General features: G+C 38.9%; 1 protein-coding gene across 1 annotated transcript in view; it reads left to right on the top strand.

Annotated features, from left to right (window-relative positions):
* Positions 1-2,135: 2,135 nt before the first annotated feature.
* Positions 2,136-18,190, top strand: part of NXPE3 (neurexophilin and PC-esterase domain family member 3) — a 21,180-nt gene continuing 5,125 nt past the window's right edge. The window contains exon 1 of the mRNA XM_042031397.1: positions 2,136-2,180. Coding sequence (XP_041887331.1) covers positions 2,136-2,180 — 45 coding nt within the window. The remainder of the gene's footprint in view (positions 2,181-18,190) is intronic.

Raw genomic sequence — 18,190 nt, 5'->3', positions numbered from 1 at the left:
CGGGCGGGACGGGGCTGGCGGCCACAGCCCCGCGCTGGGCCAGCGGCCGGCTCCGCACCACAGCTCCGGCCGGGCGGGACGGGGCTGGCGGCCACAGCCCCGCGCTGGGCCAGCGGCGGCTCCACACCGCGGCCCCGGCCAGCGGCTGCCCGCAGAGCGCACTGCGGAGCTCCCAAGGGGTCGGCAAGCCCGCGGGAGCACCAGCAGGAGAACGGGATGTGGCCCTACGCAGCATAACCCGTGTCTCTCGGAGAGAGGAGCTGGCTTGGAAGCATTGCTGCTGATCAAACTGCTCCGCCGTGTACCCACACCCTGACAGCGGCTGCTACCAAACTCTGCAAGTTCTGCTCATGGGTTGGGTTTTTCCCCCTGTTTATTTCATGACGCCTCCCAGCATAAGCTCCAAGGACGGAATGGAGGGAGACACCAAGCTGCTCTTGTATCAAGGCCATGCACAAAAGCGTACAGGGCTGTTGCATGTGCTCTTTTACTTAAAATAGAAACTTTTATTCTCCCGATGGCTCCCAGCTCAATTCATCAAAGAAAAAAAAATGTTGTAAGTTCTGCCCCACTACAGCGGGGGCACTGAATTAAATGCAACTCTGAATCTGGCCCACTCCAGGGACAGCAGGTGCAGCCTTAAGTTGTGCTTATTTCCCTCTCCCCTCCTCCCTTTCTCTACACCAGTCTTTCAAATATTCTGACAGAAAGCCAGGGGAAGCCCTGCAAAAACTAGGGCAAACAAAAAAATATGAAAAGTGGAGAAGTAATCTCACAGTTATATGAAGGAAGATGACCAGATTCTTAGTTTTATTAAAAGATATTATTTTCTTGGCATGAGAAAATTAGTTCTTTGGCTAGGATGCACAGATTTGATGAATGCATGCAAAGACAGGAGGGAAATAATTCATGTTTTTTCCTCTCTCCTTATGAGTCATTTTGGCCTAAAACACATCTTCCAGAGACTTTTTGGCTGAGTTTGGCTACATTAGTTTGCACTAGACATCAGCAGGCTTATCTGGGTCAGAATACTGTGGATAACATTTGAGTGTCATTGCTTGTCACTACTGTGCACAGAATTTAAACATGTAAAAACCACTATGAACTATACACTTCATTTTAAGCTGAAAAAGGCAGCTAATGAGCAACAGAAACACATTATTCTAAAGTACAGAGCACATTTATTATAAAGAACTTGTACATATTAATATGAAATTCATATGTTTACACATCATAATTGTCCTCTGTATCCAGGGATAGAAAAATACAAAGTTACATTACATGAAGATTAAAGTAACAGTGCACGTACAATTTATTTGAAGCAAACGAAATCCAGGATTAAATAAACTCTAATTGCTGTCTTTAGAACAAAATTATTTGCATTACACTCCTTGAGCAAGTATTTAACAACTGGAAATCTAATCAAAACAACTCTGAAACATTATAGTCTACAAAGTCCATTATCTGCAGGGGAAAGGGGTTATGTTTCACTTCAAAAATGAACAGCAAATACACATTTCCAGCAGATAGCTCTCAATTGTGTGTTAGAAGATTTATTTTATGTCAAGGGCTGTGCTTAGCTTTAGCAAAAAGCACAGCCCAAAAGAAATGGTTTTGCATCAGGCCTACCATCCTTGCTTTAGGTTCAAGACAGAGAAACAGTTACTGGTTTTAACCTGGTCCCATGGACTAAATGGCCAGCCGTGGTGCCATGGGTTGACCCAGGCCAGATGCCAGGCACCCAAGAAAGCTGCTCACTCACTCCCTCTGCAGCTGGACAGAGAGGAAAAAATTTAGCAAAGGGTTCATGGGTTGAGATAAGGACCGGGAGAAATCACTCATTAAATACCATCACAGGCAAACCAGGCTCAGCTTAGAGATATAAAGTGAATTTATTACTAACAAAATCAGCAGGATAATGAGAAGTAAAATAAGCCCTTAAAAACGCCTTCCCCCCACCCCTCCCTCCTTCCCAGCTCTGCTGCCTACCCCAGCAGTGCAAGGGGAATGGGGAATGGGGGTTATGGTCAGTTCATCACCCAAGGCTTCTCCCGCTGCTGAAGGAGAGAAGTCATTCCTCTGCTGCACCATAGGGTCCCTCCCACAGAAGACAGCTCTCCATGGACTTCTCCGACATGGCTCCATCTCGCAAGCAACAGCTCTCTGTGAGCTGCTGCAGTGTGAGTCCATCCCACGGGCAACAGTCCTCCCAAAACTGCGGCAGCATAGGTCACTCTTCCACGGGGTGCAGTCCTCCAAGGACAGGCTGCTCCAGCCTGGCAGCAGGGCTCCTCTTTCCATCAGGTCTCCCACTGAAACACAGCCTCCTCCAGGCGTCTACCTGTTCCAGCTGGGCACCTCCCCCACGGGCTGTGGGTGGATCTCTGCATCCCTCATGGATCCCCATGGGCTGCAGGGGGACAGCTGCTTCACCATGGTCTTCACCACGGCCTGCAGAGGAATCTCGGCTCCGGTGCCTGGAGCAGCTCCTCTCCCTCCTCCTTCACTGACCTTGGTGTCTGCAGAGTTGTTCATCTTACATGTTCTCACTCTGCTCTTCTCTGACTGGAATTAAAATTGTGCCCCCACCTTTGTTTTGATTTTCTTCTTAAATCTGTTATCACAGATGTGTTACCCCCATCTCTAATTGGCCCAGCCTTTGCCAGCAGCACATCCATCTTTGGAGCTGCCAGGGACTGGCTCTGCTGGACACAGTGGAAGCTTCCAGCAGCTGCTCACAGAAGCCACCTCTGTGGCCAGCCCTGCTACCAAAAACCAAGCCATGCAAACCCAGTACAAGTGGCTACAGAGGGTTACATCCATGAGTGGATCTTACCTTCCAATTCAGTTCCATCTGAAAATAGTCCAGCTGTGCTATCCAAAACATTACCATCACATCAACAAAATTAGGTGGGGATTAACAGGAGAGTCTCTTTCCAGGCATTCTCATCTCAAGTAAGTTACGAATATATATATATATATACACACATATACATATGTGTAAAAGTGAAACCAGTGTACTTCCTAACATGAAAAGTAGATATTGATTTGAGAATACAATCTTTTCTGTAGTTCCTAAATTTAAAATACTATTAACAGCTAAAGAAATTCATCAGACTCCCTTACCCTAAATGAAAAGGCACATGCAACACAAGAGTTATAACATCACATGTCCAGAACAAACCCCATTTTAACATAAATTGCCTTAAAAAATCCTTAGTATTTGAGAAACCTGGAGTTTGGGAACTGTCTCATAATTTGAAGTGCAGGGAAACTGCATTCTGAATTCTTTGCTAGTTTAAAACCCTGTAAGACTTTTTTCCATATGAAACTGGCTTTTGTTTAGTGAAGATATGTAGAACCTCTTGAACCTGCTTGTACCTCAGCATCTTGAAAAACTTTCAAGGAACATAGATATAGTGTCCAAAGTCCAAGTTTTCAAGAGCTCAGACAGTCTGTAAGAGCTGGGAACTGCTACAGAGGCATGGACACTCTCTGGAGTACACCCAGTTGTAATAGTACATCTTGGAAGTCTCTTGTGCAACAGTGAGGTATTTTTGTATTTGTAACAGTTGATACTACTATTTATCAAATAATATCAGCATCTGTGTTTCTGTTACACTAAACACAAGTAAACACCCAGAAACATGCACACAAACTTACCCAGAAACATGCACACAAGCTTAGAGCTCATTTCAAAACCTTTTCCTGCAAAATTACATTTTCTGTATTTTCAGAGAGAGGTTGACAGCACAGAGTAAGACAATTTTGAAGCATTCCTGAATTGAGCACAGAGTGCCAGATGACCCTCAACTATGAATTCCTGTTTAATCACTAGACAAATACTTTACTAGTTCAGTAACAGTATTCTGCCAGTTTGCATCAGTCATAAAATGTAAGGATACTCTCCAAGAGAGGAAACTTCCTCTCTCAAGCTGTTCATCCTTGGTATCACTGCAGACAAATGAGAACTCTGAGCTTTGTGTTCATTTTACAGTGTTGACACCTGTCTGCAGTCACTACCAGTTCACCACAGAGATGTTTGCAGAGGACCCTGACCTGCTCTCAAATTATAAAAACCCATGAAACACCATGAAAGCAAATCTTTGGGATGACTATTACATGACAGTATAAAGCCCTCACTGGCAAGGTATAAGAAGCCACAGAACAACCACATAGATGATTATCCCCTACCCTAACAAGAAAATAAGAATTTTGGAATAGTTAATGGATGGCCAATTAAATTTGTTCCAAATAAAAATAGAAATACATTTGCATCAATTAATATAAAAACTAGAAGTTTTTATATAAGCTCTGTATCTGCTACATCAATGAAAAAGCAAATGAAGTATTTGACAATGGGAAATACTAGTTGAAGACATATGGAAAAAACATTAATATATGCCTGCTCACCATTGCATTGATTTTCAATTTTGATCCTGTAATTAAAAGTAAGAGAGAATACGGAGATAATTTGTGGGTTTGATTCATTCAAGTGTTATCTTTTCCTTCCTTTTCACTTTGCAAATATCTTGCTATACCCTCTCCAGTGTACCGGGAAAAAAATCTCCCTTTTTATTTTAGTTAAAAGCTACCTACTGGCATACTGTGAGAAAATGAATCTCTGAATCTTAGCTATAAATCTGTGCATTCTGGATCAGGAGAAGTAGTAGTCTTCAAATGGATCTAAATCTCCTTTCACTCGTGGTCAGATACCTATGAAATTGGAAATATATTCTGATCTCGCATATGCCACTCTTATCTTTATAAGAAAAATATGCTTTTGCACAGAGGAGCTTTAAAAAAAATTGACAAACAGAGGACATTTCCTACATTGAGTCTGGAGTAAGATAAACCATCAGAATTTACAAAGAAAAGAATACCACTTGGTAAGAAAACTCTTTAGACTGTAAAGGCAGAAAATAATTACAGTACCACCATTTCTTAGTTTAATTTGATTAGAAAATGAAAAGACAGATGTGCAATAAAATTGGTATTCAAAGAAGTCATGGTTTGTCCGAACAGAATGGATCCCATTCTCATTACATGCTGAAATCACTTATCAATTAAAGCAGTGTACGTGATTTCCTGTGGATGAAGGTTTCCCTAGCCAACTCAGGAAAGTACTCAAAACTTCAAATTACTAGTGGGATGTGTTTGGCCTTTGGATAGTATCAGAACAGCTAAATAGCTTGCATTCCCCTGTATAATTTATGACAACTCTGATAATACCAGGAGATTTGGTTTAGAAAATTTGGAACATAAAAGGGCATCAAAAGCTCTCAGAAGTCTGCGAACAGAACTCCTGGAATGGTATAAAAATGTTACAGAATAACATAATGCTCATCAATTCTGCTACTGTATGAAATTACTACCCAGTCCTGGCTACTGGAATAATTTAGTAGATGGAGATAAACCTTTTGATTAAGTACATGTAGGTATCCAGGCATACCTTTTGTAACAAGCCTTTCCTGTAACAGCAAAATGTTCTGTCATCTGCCACATCCCTAAAAATTTGCCGGCAATGATGAGTCAAAGTAGTTAAGGGGAAAATCCCACAGCGTCAGTGGTATCATGCAAGCAGTACAAACATGGAGTTAATCTACTGAATCAACTAATTCTTAACTCAGTATTCAAGATGTTGGCTCACCCTCAGTGAACCAGTGACAAGGGAACAAGTGCTGCAAGTGTAGAGTGGTCCCAAAAATAGAGAAAAACTGCAGAAAGAAAGACAACCTCTTGATACTCTCACAGTATGCTGGAACCAAAATTAGCTCAGTCTTGGGTCAGAGGCTTCTTCCCCCTGTTCCCCCCACCCTCCCTTTTCTTCTATAGGAGAACTGAAAAAAGTCAAACATGACATGGACTTAATTCGCAGAAATTCCTCAGGCATTGGTTATGCACTTTCCACAGATGTTAGCTGTTTTCAAATGGAAATTACAGTGTCAGACATCATTTTCTCAGAAAAACAGTTTTAAACTCTTTTGATCAGAAGAGATTTAGCTCAGTTTCACATGAGTCAGGGTGAACAATTTCTAGATGGTCCCCTGGGAACAACATTTGGATGCTAAAAGACAAAAGCTCTTCAAGCAACACGACAATAAAAAAACTGGTGGTATCTTCTGTAGTGTGCAAGTAGGGGAAGGGAATGGTGGGAAGAAGTGCATGTGGACTGTAGGGATTTTCCAACAGAGCTTGGGAGAAAGTAGCCAATAAACTGACAAAGTGTACAGCATCACTTATTTCACAAACAGCATTTAGTCTCTAAGGTACAAAAAGGGTTTTTTTAGCTTTCAAAACAACTGACAAAGCTGCCAACTGTTACTCAACGCATTATCAAGCTAATGGAGGGAAGAGGTTGGGGCAGGGGAGACAGAGAAAGAGAAAGCTTTTATCTTCTCCAATACTGACCAAAAGAATGAAGTCAAAAGTAACAACTTCAGGCGTAGGTTCTCCCCTGCAGGGTATTGCATGGCTGGATGAATATTAAAATCAGTACACAAAAATGTGCATGAAACAGCTGCCTTGAGATCCATATTCAAAATGAGTATTATAAATATATCCACCTGGTTATGTGAGCCTTAAGTTAATCTTTCTTTTTCATTCATCTTACCTTTTCCTTTTCTAAAAACACAGGAGAAAATCTATTTAGTCACCAGCATGTCCCTTGCATGCTCTACTTACAGCATTCATTTTATGCTTCCTCTATTTATTGACATAAGGGCAATAGCCCTTCTGTCCCATTATGGAATTTTTTGTACCTTCCTTTTAATGCTGTGATGAAGACATTTAATACAGTAGGCAGATTTCTGTAAAGTAATACTTTAGATCATGAAACTAAATATTTTTGAGTATTCACTTTGCGGGTTGCCAAAAGTCAAAATAATCCTCACAAACCGCAAGAAAGATGTCCTGGATTTAGAACACAACAATTAATTCCCTCTGCCTTCATCCAATGAACAACTGTCGAAATACTTGCACTTCTGGCTTGAAACAATTAAGGCTTTTGCAAAGGATCTATTCTCCTCTGACCATGCTCCACTTCACTCCTGTGTCTCAAAAAACCAGGGCAGGCATATTATTTAAGACGCTCAAGGGCAAACGATGAAAAATTCACAGGCGTTCAGCAAGTTTTCAGTGATCTCGCTATCCACTTATCTAACCCATAATTTGTGAGTTGGTCTATTAGGATTTCACAGGAGACAGAAGGAATCCCAGACCATCCTGTGTTTTAAGTAGTGTCTGCAGCATCCTTTGGATGGCAAAAAGGAGTTAGAAGTAGCAGCTGAGTTAATGAAACAGACTGTATTGGTGTCTTTGTGAATCCTGTTCTCTCTTTCTTGATCCTTGTGACTAGAGTCTGATGTTCCTCCCACAGAGGTATTTGTGAGAGTTCTGCTGATTTTTTTTCTCTTTCTGGTTGAATTTCAAGGGCTAGTCAACAATATACAGGACAATTATTAGTGTCTCAATATGCTTCTATTGGGAACTTTTTTTAAAGTCTTAAGAGAAAGCTAATAAGGATTTGACCAAAACATTATCCTGATAATCTTTATTACATTAGTGTCTTTTTCTGTATCTGGAGCTTTTCTGTGTAACTACTTCTAATAGCATTTTAATAACATAAATACTATTAAATGCTTATGAAAATTAAATTTAAGTTATTTCTTAAGTAAGGTCTTTGATAAGAGAGTAGAGAAGCCTAGAAGAGGTTGCTGGAGTCTCATGAGTTTATGTACTTATGTATTTCTGTATAGAGAGGAGGGAGTAATGCTGATTACATATGTACCAGGAACACAACGGAACTGATGATCTAGTCATGCCTAGGTGCAAGGAAGATTTTACCTCAGTGGAATAACTGAGCATATGTAAGTCCATGGAGTTTGACAGAAGGAATCCATGAATGCTGAGAAAGCTGGCTGATGAAGTTGCAAGACCAGTCTTGAACATCTTTGAAAGGTTATGGTGATAACCCATGATCAGAAGAAAGTAAATATCACTTTCTTCTTCAAGAAAGGCAAGAAGGAGGATCTGGGGAACAGGAGGCCAGTCCACAAGGTCATGGAGGAACTAATTTTGGAAACAACTTCCAGATACATGAATGTCATTGAGAGTAGACAACATGGATTTATGAAGGGGAAATCATGCTTAATCAGACTAAAAACCTTCTTCAATGGGGATCAGCTTGGTAGATGAGGGAAGAGTGGCAGATGTTTACCTCAGCTTTAATAAGGCTTTGGACGCTGTCTCCTGGGATTCCTTCCCTTCAGGTAAATCCCAGCCTGAGGGACTGAATTTGCTGAGATGTTTGCTATTTTTTTTCCTTTCTTAGAACAGCTGACAGTCTTCCTCTGCAGTACCAAGTTTCTGGCTGTAGAAGCAGGTGCTGATGTTTAAAATGCTGGCATTATAAAATTTTGGATTGTTGAGCAGTAACCTGCTTAAGGTTCCAAATTATTATTCCTCATGACTTACTAATCATGATGGACAATAACCCTTCTCCTACCAAAGGGAGATACTAATGAGAAAGTAGTGGCCAAGAGCAGGACTGATCCCAAACTAATTTGCAGGTTGTCCCCACGTGCAGGTTCAGGTAAGCAAAGAGGATGGTGTGAAGGGGTCTGCTGGCCTCAATTTATTTCCAGAACCTGCCTTCTATGCTGCAGGGCTTATACACAGTCATACTGTGCACACAGACAAAATCTATCGTGCCAGGGAAACATTACAGCACTGGGCACTTGTGGATCAAATACCTTGAACAAGTACCATATGGAGGAAAGTCACAGAATCACCAGGTTGGAAGAGACCTCTAAGATCACCGAGTCCAGCCCATGCCCTAACACCTCAACTAAACCACGGCACTGAGTGCCATATCCAATCTTTTTTAAACACATCCAGGGATGGTGATTCCACCACCTCCCCAGGCAGACAATTCCAGTACTTCACCACTCTTTCAGTGAAAAACATTTTCCTTAATATCCAACCTTGTTGCAGCTTAAGACTGTGTGCTCTCGTTCCATCGCTTGCTGCATGGAGAAAGAGACTGACCCCCACCAGTCAAAGCAGTAGAGCTCTCCTTGGTATTCAGATCAACTTATAGATATTCTCTGCTCTTTGGTGCAAAGGAAGGAAAAAAAATGAAGAAATAAAGACCACAATTTGGGATTCAAACAGTAACTGGACAGGAAATTTCCACTCAAAAAATTTTTTTAAGTTTTATTAGGCAATTTCTGCTTTTACTGAAAATTGAAAATGATTTGCGATACACAGGAGGTAAGACCAAATGATGAAGTAGTCTCTTGTTGTCTTAGAGACCATATGACTGCCCATAACAACTGATTTTGTTTATAAATGTTCTGCACACCAGCCCTGAAATCCATTATATATTGTGACTAAGTTAGACAAGTGCCAGAAATACTTGTATGAGATTATACATACACATGACTCTTATGCAGGCTCCTTACGGGAATCAAAGGAGAATTTTGCAAAGAAAAAAATAAAAAGCTGTAGCCATCCTGAGGAAATCTGATAGCAGTGAAGGCAAGGCGGGGGTATCAGAATATGTGCCAGGAAACGAGAGATTTCTTTATACACACCCATTATTACATCAGCTGTTGCGCTGCAAGTTGCTACTAATGAGTTTTGAGAAAAGTGGGTTTGTCATTGATTGAGATGATTCCAAGCTTTATAAGGGCTTCCTAATTTCAAAACTGGTGCTCAGTAGCTCTAAGATCCAGGCATAATAAAATCATCAATAGTAAGTCGTGAGGGATAATAATGTGAAACCTTAAGCAGGTTACTGCTCAACAATCCATAATTTTATAATGCCAGCATTTTAAACATCAGCACCTGCTTCTACAGCCAGAAACTTGGTACTGCAGAGGAAGACTGTCAGCTGTTCTAAGAAAGGAAAAAAAAATATATGAATAGTGAACATCTCAGCAGATTCAGTCCCTCAGGTTGGGACTTAAGGAATTCTGAGAGTTCTGAAACCAGAAAGATGCCCATATTAAGCTACTCCAGAAGTAATAAGACTAACAATCTCATGTCACAAGCTAGTGACGTTACTAAAACAAGGAACACTTACAATTAAAACACCAGTTGCAAGATCTCAGAGGATGCAAATTTTATCATTAGCAAAAATAAGGTCTAAAGGATGCAGAGATATAGCACTTTGTCACGTTTGGGCCTGCTAATTGTCAACATGAAATTGTCAAGAAAAAATATGTTTCAAAGACCTGCTTATTAAATACTGATTGTGTATGAACTCTAATTCCAATACCAATGCCATTTCAGTATTCCCTTAATTCTCAGTGACTGTTGACCATATCATAATCATTAACACTGAAGATACTAATTCACAATGAATGTGTCAAGCCAAAAAAGACTTAGGAGAGAATATTCTTATGGAAATACTTTAAAGTCTGAGGCTTTTTAATGTATTCTTGTCTGCAGCTAGGATATGCTAAGCATGGGGATGATCAGTTATGGCAGTTTCCTTACCCTGGTGTGAGGAAATCCTTCATAATGCCTCCACCAGAGTATGACAACACAGATGTGAAGCAATGTGATTTTAGAGACCTCACACAGCTTATACAATGCCAGACTGGCAAAATTAACAGAATACAGAAGTTTAATGTCTGGCTGAACTGACAATGTCAGAAACAAGGTTTCAGATTCATTCCTGAAAGCAAGAATTCTTCTGGAATGCAAATATCCCATGTAAGGGACAGGTTTCATCTGAACCTTAGGAAAACTGTGCCAGCGACACATAAAAATAAAAATAATAATAAAAAAAAGGTCATGAACAAGACTTTAAATCACAGAATGTAAGAAAATCATCAGGTGCAGAAGACAGCATGGTACTATTACAGGTAAAGATACAGAAGTTTCATCTCTCCAAGAAAATGGTACCGATTAAAAAAACCCCAAAACTTGATACAGAAAAATAGGACTTTTTATTTCATAAATACTGATTAATTTGATACTCACAGCTCCCAGCAGTTTATGCTTTCCCCTTCAGTCTTTTCTAGTACATTGTGAGACATTGGGTTGTGTGCTGTGGTTACTTCTTCAGACAAAACATCCCAATGCTCATTATCCCTGAATCTTTTCTTTAGAAAAAGTTACACCTGTGACAAGCAGAAACAAAACTGAAGGAGCCAAAAGGCTTATACATTCCCAAGGATAGACTCAACTCAACTCTTGTAGCTTTCCTAACCTTATTCAACTGGCTTTTGTGATAAACCCCCAGACCCAATAATTAATTAAACTAATTATCGAGGAAAGGAGGGACCAAAGAAACCCCCAAAGTGCTTCTTGAGCAAAATCAGCCAAAAAAATTAGCATATGACTCATGTTTAAGTTACTCCACTGCATTTTACAAGACTTCCGAAATAGCTGCATCATGCACCATCATTTATATAACACGAAAGATAGCCCAAACAGTGTCAAATACTGATTTTCAAATTATTATTTGCAAATATTAATGCCATATTTTCACATTTTGTAGCACATTACCAAATGTTTACAAAAACTACAAACTTCCTCTTCTCAGAACACATAATTTATTTATTACACATCATTAAAACATGCCTGAATACAATTTTTGACTAACAATGATTTTCACCCTGAGGCCATGCAATTGTAACAAAATAAGGTGATTTTAAAATGACATCTAGTCTATGGCTTTAGATGAAATGCATGTTTCTCAATAAGAAATTTTGGAGTATAGTAAGATTCCAGCACAACATCCTGAGCAAGTGCAATTTACATGTGGAAGAGGATTGACGATATAGGATACAGGATAACAGAAATATTTTTGCATATTAACAAAAGAATGTATCTATGTACAGTGTAATTGCCTGTGTACACAGTTACAATCAGAGAATACTTAGGTAAATGGACAGGTAACTAGATAGGGACTTAATTACACAGAAGCTGAATTAATTAGTATTAGCTTGCAAACTTACAGCAAAAGTCCTCTGCACTCTTATTTTATCTAGCCTGTATCATAGTCGTGATAGCATACTACTGTTCCCTCAAGAGTCCTGCCTCAGTCACTCTACTGGATGGCTTGCTCTCTGAAGGGAGCAAATAGAGATGGAACAGCAGGAAAACAGAACGTATGACAATGAACACTGAAAACCCCGAGACACAGGAACTTCAAAAAGCAATAGGAAAACTAAGAAAAGAACTCAAAAAGAGCTCAGAAAATAATTATTTTTGATATGGTGGTGTAAACATTAGCAGATCTTAATGTTAATTTCGAAGAAATATTTGAGTAATATGGTGGGTTTGAAAAATGCAGGGAAGCTTTGACACATTCATACACTGAAATCTGCTCCCTGAAACAGTTGCCTTCACTTGCAGACAGAAACAACCTGTGAATCCAGAGAAAGAAATCTCTCAGCTACATATCCTTTAATTCTTTTCCTGCTTAGTCTAAGGAAGTACTCATGGTGAGGCTGTTAGAACAAGTTCATTCATCATCTTAAAAATATTATTTTATTAATACAAAATACAGTGGATATGATTTTGAGACTGAAGAATACTTACCATATTTTTGGCTAAAGAACAAGAGATGAGTCAAAAGGAACTTCTTGGCAGTATCCTGCCCTAAGCAAACAATCTGCATGTTTTACAAACAAGCTCAAGAGGAAGATACTGCTTGCTCATAACTCCCTAGATAGTGTAGGACACCTGCAGAGTTTCCCCACTATTTCTATCAGAGCCTCTGGTGAACAATCAGAAGTTGATTCTCCCAGTTGCCAGTGGGAGAACCCATCTGATTCAAACACTGTGCTAGGCACATTATGGCATGATGCCATTTCTCTGAGCCATGGTATTAAAGGTTATTAATGGTTAAGAATTAATTAATGGTTAAGAATTCTCTGACTGATTTTTGGATACATTTTGCATTAGAAACTGTCATCAGTCCAGTAACAACACTCCCACTCTGTCTCTCTGGTGGGCTGAATGCCAAAAAGAAGAAAACAGATCAGATGGCTCTTACCATTTTAAGCCTTCCCCCACAGCCAGTCAAACAATCAAAAAACTCTATTTAAAATCTACCTTTTCTGTGAACTACACAATTGTCCTTTCCAGCTTGATCACTTCCTTCTCCTCTCATATACATTAAATATATGTATTTCCAATGAGACATCCATATTCTAATCAGCTTTAAATATGCTGCATTCAGAGAAATGAAGCTGTGTTTTCCTAGGTTGGAACTACAGAAAGATCCTCTCCTCACAGGATACAAGGATAGCAATCAGTCCTTCTGAATAAAAACAGCTTCAGTAAGCAACATCACCAACACAAACTTCCTGTTATGCAATCACAAAGTAAAGTGATACCTGTCCAAGATGGTGAACATTTATTCAGTGTTATGTTATATTAACTGTATTTAAAAATAAAATTTATGTTTTCCTAAATTTATGGTGCAGGCTCAATTACCACAAGAGAATTATTTTGTCAGCCTACAAGGAAATACAAGTTGTCTTAGTTATGATCATTGACGATTAAGCCACAAGGATTTTTTTAGATGGCCACATGTGGTCTTTTTTCTTATCTTAGGCTAAATCAATTTGGCATTGCAACAGTAGAAGTCAGGAAATTTTAGCTTACTGGAAATTATTCTAGTAATTCTATTTTTTGTGGACATACTGAGGGCTAAACACCAGACATTTATCTGCTTGCACAATCCTGTAACCCATGGCTTACTCATGCACAGTGCCTATAGTATTTAGAATCACTATCATTAAGTGGCAAGAATTGTCAAAAGAAAGGGAATTTATTTGTGTATCTTGACTCAGGAATGACTAACAACTCCACTGCCTAAAAGTTGAGAATTGGAAAAAACCCTGTATATTGTGCTCAAATAGATTTTTTTTCCTAGCAGATGCATCTGACACTTCCTCCTTGTGCAAGTAAACCAAGCCAGAAGAAAAGCAAGGGAAGGACACTGTGTAACATTGTTCCTAATGAACACTAAATAATCAACAGAGGTATCAGCATAGTTGGAAAATCTGGCCATGCTGATTAGACTGATAGGAGCAGGCACTTCACTGATGCACTTTTCAAGTTCAAACACCAAAATTATCTTCATTAAACAGATTAAATAATACTGCTGAAGCTTGACTGCAAAGCAGAAGATGAAAAAAACAAAATTCACTTTGTTTTGCTGACATTGCTGAATGCTTATCTGGCTGCTCTGTCACCATATCTTGTTCAGTCTAACATGAAACTACTCTTCTTGCCAGTGAATAAAAACTCCTACTCAAGCATTTGACTCTGATACAATCTAAAAATAGTATTCACTATCAGATATAGAACTCAGAGAGAAAAGGTATATTTAATGTAGAAGAAATTAATGTCACAAAAGTTCACATCTGAGCAGCATTCAAATAGCTTCCCACAGATTAAAGGAAATTTTGGCTTGGTCAAGTCTACAAAAAGATGCAATCCTTAAAAAAAAATGTTCAAAATGAGCTGGTCTTTGACAAGGCCCCATATTCTCACTGCATTTGTGGACTGCAATTCTGATGAGCAACAAGACCTTAGCCTGCGCAAAGATTTGCACAGAGAATAACTAAAACCAATGGCAAAATAAGTAAGATGAAGGCCTTAAATAAAAGTTCAAACTGAGGCTAATGTTTCTGCCTTGGAAGCTTGGCCTCCTTTTGAGTAAGATATGAAAGAGATTTGCTTCTTTTGAAGTTTACTTTCAGGCTTGCTAACTACAAACGCTTACAAAATGCTTGCAGAACCAAAGCCTTCAAATAATATAGAAAAAATGTTCATTTACTTTGTTTTAATAACCCTTCATGGCAAATTTGGGAAACCTGTGTTCCAACAGAATAATTTTAAAGTGAGTAAATTTATTTGATCTCTGACTAAAGCAGATTCATAGAAGATATTTTTTGTCTTCTTTTGTCCACCCAGTTTAGGGATATGTTGGTTTGTCTTTTACAATGATTGTTAAACTGCAAACCCCAGCAGTTCCTCATCTTTCATATTTTTAAAATCATACATATGACAGAAGCAAAACAGCTTATAATATTTTCACAATTATTCTCATCTATTTACATACTTTTTGTGTGAGAGAAAAAATACTTTGCTTTGGGGAAATTGTTAGTGTTGCTCCTGTGACAGAGAGGGCATGATATGATATTAGAAATACTGCATTAAAACTCCACAGCAGGTGAACTATATGCATCATTAATTCAAAACACTACAACTTCTGTTCTGCTTGTTGTAGACATAGTAGCAGTTCTGTAAATCAGTGCCATTCACATCCTAGAGAGTTCTGGATTCAGACAGTTTGGGGACGGGAGCTACATATCCAAACTGACCTAGAGAAAGTTTTCACACAAACATGTCTGTAGGAACACCCTAAACAACTAAAATTTATTGGGAAGCTCTTTGGTCCCAGTACTCTGTCAAAGTCAAAATGTTCAGGCAGAAGTTAAACCACAAAGCAGTCACATCTGCCAAAAAAATTTGGCCACTGCTTTAATATGTGTAGTTTACATGCTTATTCAGATAATTGCATTATTCTGGAAAGATACTATGTGCAAGAATAATGATCCATATTTAAAAATCCTAAATAAATATAACTATTTATCCAAGCATAATTATATGTGTAAAAAATAGGTAATATCCACTTTCCTAGGGAAAACATTTCCCTCCAGCTGTAAGCTTGCATCAATATGGCTTCCTTCCTTTTAGCTTGCCCCAGCTTTCAACAGTTTTGTCTTCAGTAGCCATGTGAGACAAACCACATATATATATATAACAACCATTTGATAACAAGGGTATTGTTTGATTTCTTTTGCTTATTTAATTTGAATTATTAATGCTAATTGTATCTAGTTGCACATGATCATTCTCTCTTTAAATACAGGTAGCAGGATTCCAGTTCACTTTCCTTATCACCACTGCAGCTGCTAGCATGTCCTGCAAACCACAATGGAGTGTGGAGAAAGTTTTTCACACCAGTGCTGTTAGCAGAAAGCTACAAATCTTCACCCACTAATATTTCCTGGTAGTACCCACACCTTCAGTCCTAAACTAAGAAGGGTCAATTGCTGGAATAATCCCTCAGTTCAGAGATTAAAACCCTGACAACGTAATTCCATTGCCATAGAACTTCCACATGGGGAAGGAGAGAACTTTTTGGCAGAGACCAAGCACTTTCCAGAGTAAAAACGTCATTGTTTACTTCTTCCCTTTCAACTCCAGGCAGAGTTACCAAGCCTGCTATGCTTGGACAATTGCCTGGTGGTTTGATCAGCCTGAGGCAAGCAGGAGGTGCTTGAAAGCTCATCCAGATCCATTTGTGATACACAGTTTATTTTCTACATAAAGAACAATTGACAGTTTCTTCAGTTGATTTTTTGAGGTTTTTGTATTTAGATAATCTTTAGCACTGTTTTCCTCCAGCAGTGCAACTAGAGGAGAAAATATGAAAGTTGTTCTTTCTGCTGTGGCAAAGGCTCAGATGCACAATATTTGGCCTAGCTATAGTTCCAAAATATCCTAATGTGGACATAGCTTTTACTGGCAGAAGAATACTAGTTAATGTCACAGTTTGCTGAATTAGGCTGAGCAGTTTTTCAATTATTTATACTTTTTCCATTTCTACAATGTTTCAGCAGTCCAACAATTTTCCTAACTCTAGTGTCCTCTAAATAAGTATGCTCCCCAGCAACAAAAAACAAATCCGAAGTCAGGCCCAGATCCAGGGTAAAATTTACACCATTTAAAGTCACTTCCTAAAGAGATGACAGGACAGAGTGAGTACTTATTTAATAGAGTTCTCCCGTATCTCCACTTCTGCTTTCAAGCTTTATGTTAGAATCATTTTATTTGGGCAGGCATACAGTAATGATTTTCTCTTGTACAATAAGTATTTCCACATTAGAAGCACTCTACTTGTCACTCCTGAAATCTTTGTATTTCACTCCTGAATATTTTACGTGGATTTGTGTTGCCAAACTGCAAAACAAACAAGATGTTTCCCCAACTTTTCCAATTATGTTTTTCAAGACAAAACACAGGTGCAAGGATGATGATAGTCTTTTGACTTTAGATAAAATGTTAGTGAGTGCTGACGACATCCTGAATTCATATAAGCAGTTTGCATTTTTGTCTGGATTGGCACTGCCTAGAACTTGGACAGGTATGCTACAAGAAGAAAACTTGTAACCTACCAAGCAAAAGGAATTTCATTTAAGGGTGTCTCTTTCTTGATGGGGGAAAAGAAAGGGGGGATGATCAGGATTTGTGTTGGTTTCTGTAATATAGAAAGGACTCTTTAAGCCACTGTAGCCTTCCACTTGCAGCTTCTAGGTATTCACTACATTTATTTACTTCTAAGTTGATAAGATGTTTGAGTGGTTTACAGGAAGGAAAAGCAACTGTCAGCTGTGCAAGTGGTTAATTTTTGGTAGAAAACAGTATCTTTAAGTTTTTTTAACTAGAGTGAAATCTTCCAGCCACGGAGCAGTGAAGTAGAACTGGCGCAATCTTGAGACAATGAAACAATCATAAACAATTTCTCAGTTCTGAATATTGATATGAATTAATTAATCTCTTCATTAGGTTAAGAGGATTATACAGGCAAAATATGAAATAGGCATCCTTCAGCATCTAGAACATTCAGGCTATTGCAAGAAGAAATTGCAATTCTAGGAACCAAAGGAGTAAACTGAAATTGTACCACAATTTACTGGTAGTGGAAGAATAGTCTTGGGAATGAAAAGCTCTGCCATTCATGGAGCAACTGAAGCTGTCTTGAAGTGAATCCATTTGAAGTTACCAGACCAGACAACACCACATCTGTGGCAGAAATGGCTGGTTACTGAAAGTGTAGTAGAAGGCCTATTAATGACAACATAGAACCTACATTTAACTAAACACGTTGTCCTCCTCAAGAGTGCTTTTGGATACCCTCTTCCTGTTCTTCTGTTGTGAAAAATAGTGTGGTGGTGATGAGGAATACAGATAGCAAATGATTTACTTATTCAAGCCATAACATTGTTTCCTTACTATTATGCCCTGACAATATGAATTACTAAATTTTTTATCGACCTGCAAACATGCGCTGCAAAGTTTATTTCATAAAAGAATCAGAAAGATGATCTAAATGATACCTGTCTAGGAGGGCAAGGAGATGGCATATCAC

Source organism: Corvus kubaryi, unplaced genomic scaffold, assembly GCF_017639235.1.
Source record: "Corvus kubaryi isolate FWS band 111438036 unplaced genomic scaffold, C.kubaryi_AGA036_p1.0 37341, whole genome shotgun sequence".
Taxonomy (NCBI): Eukaryota; Metazoa; Chordata; class Aves; order Passeriformes; family Corvidae; genus Corvus; species Corvus kubaryi.
The sequence above is the reverse complement of the archived record's forward strand: the minus strand, read 5'-3'. Positions and strand labels throughout refer to the sequence as shown.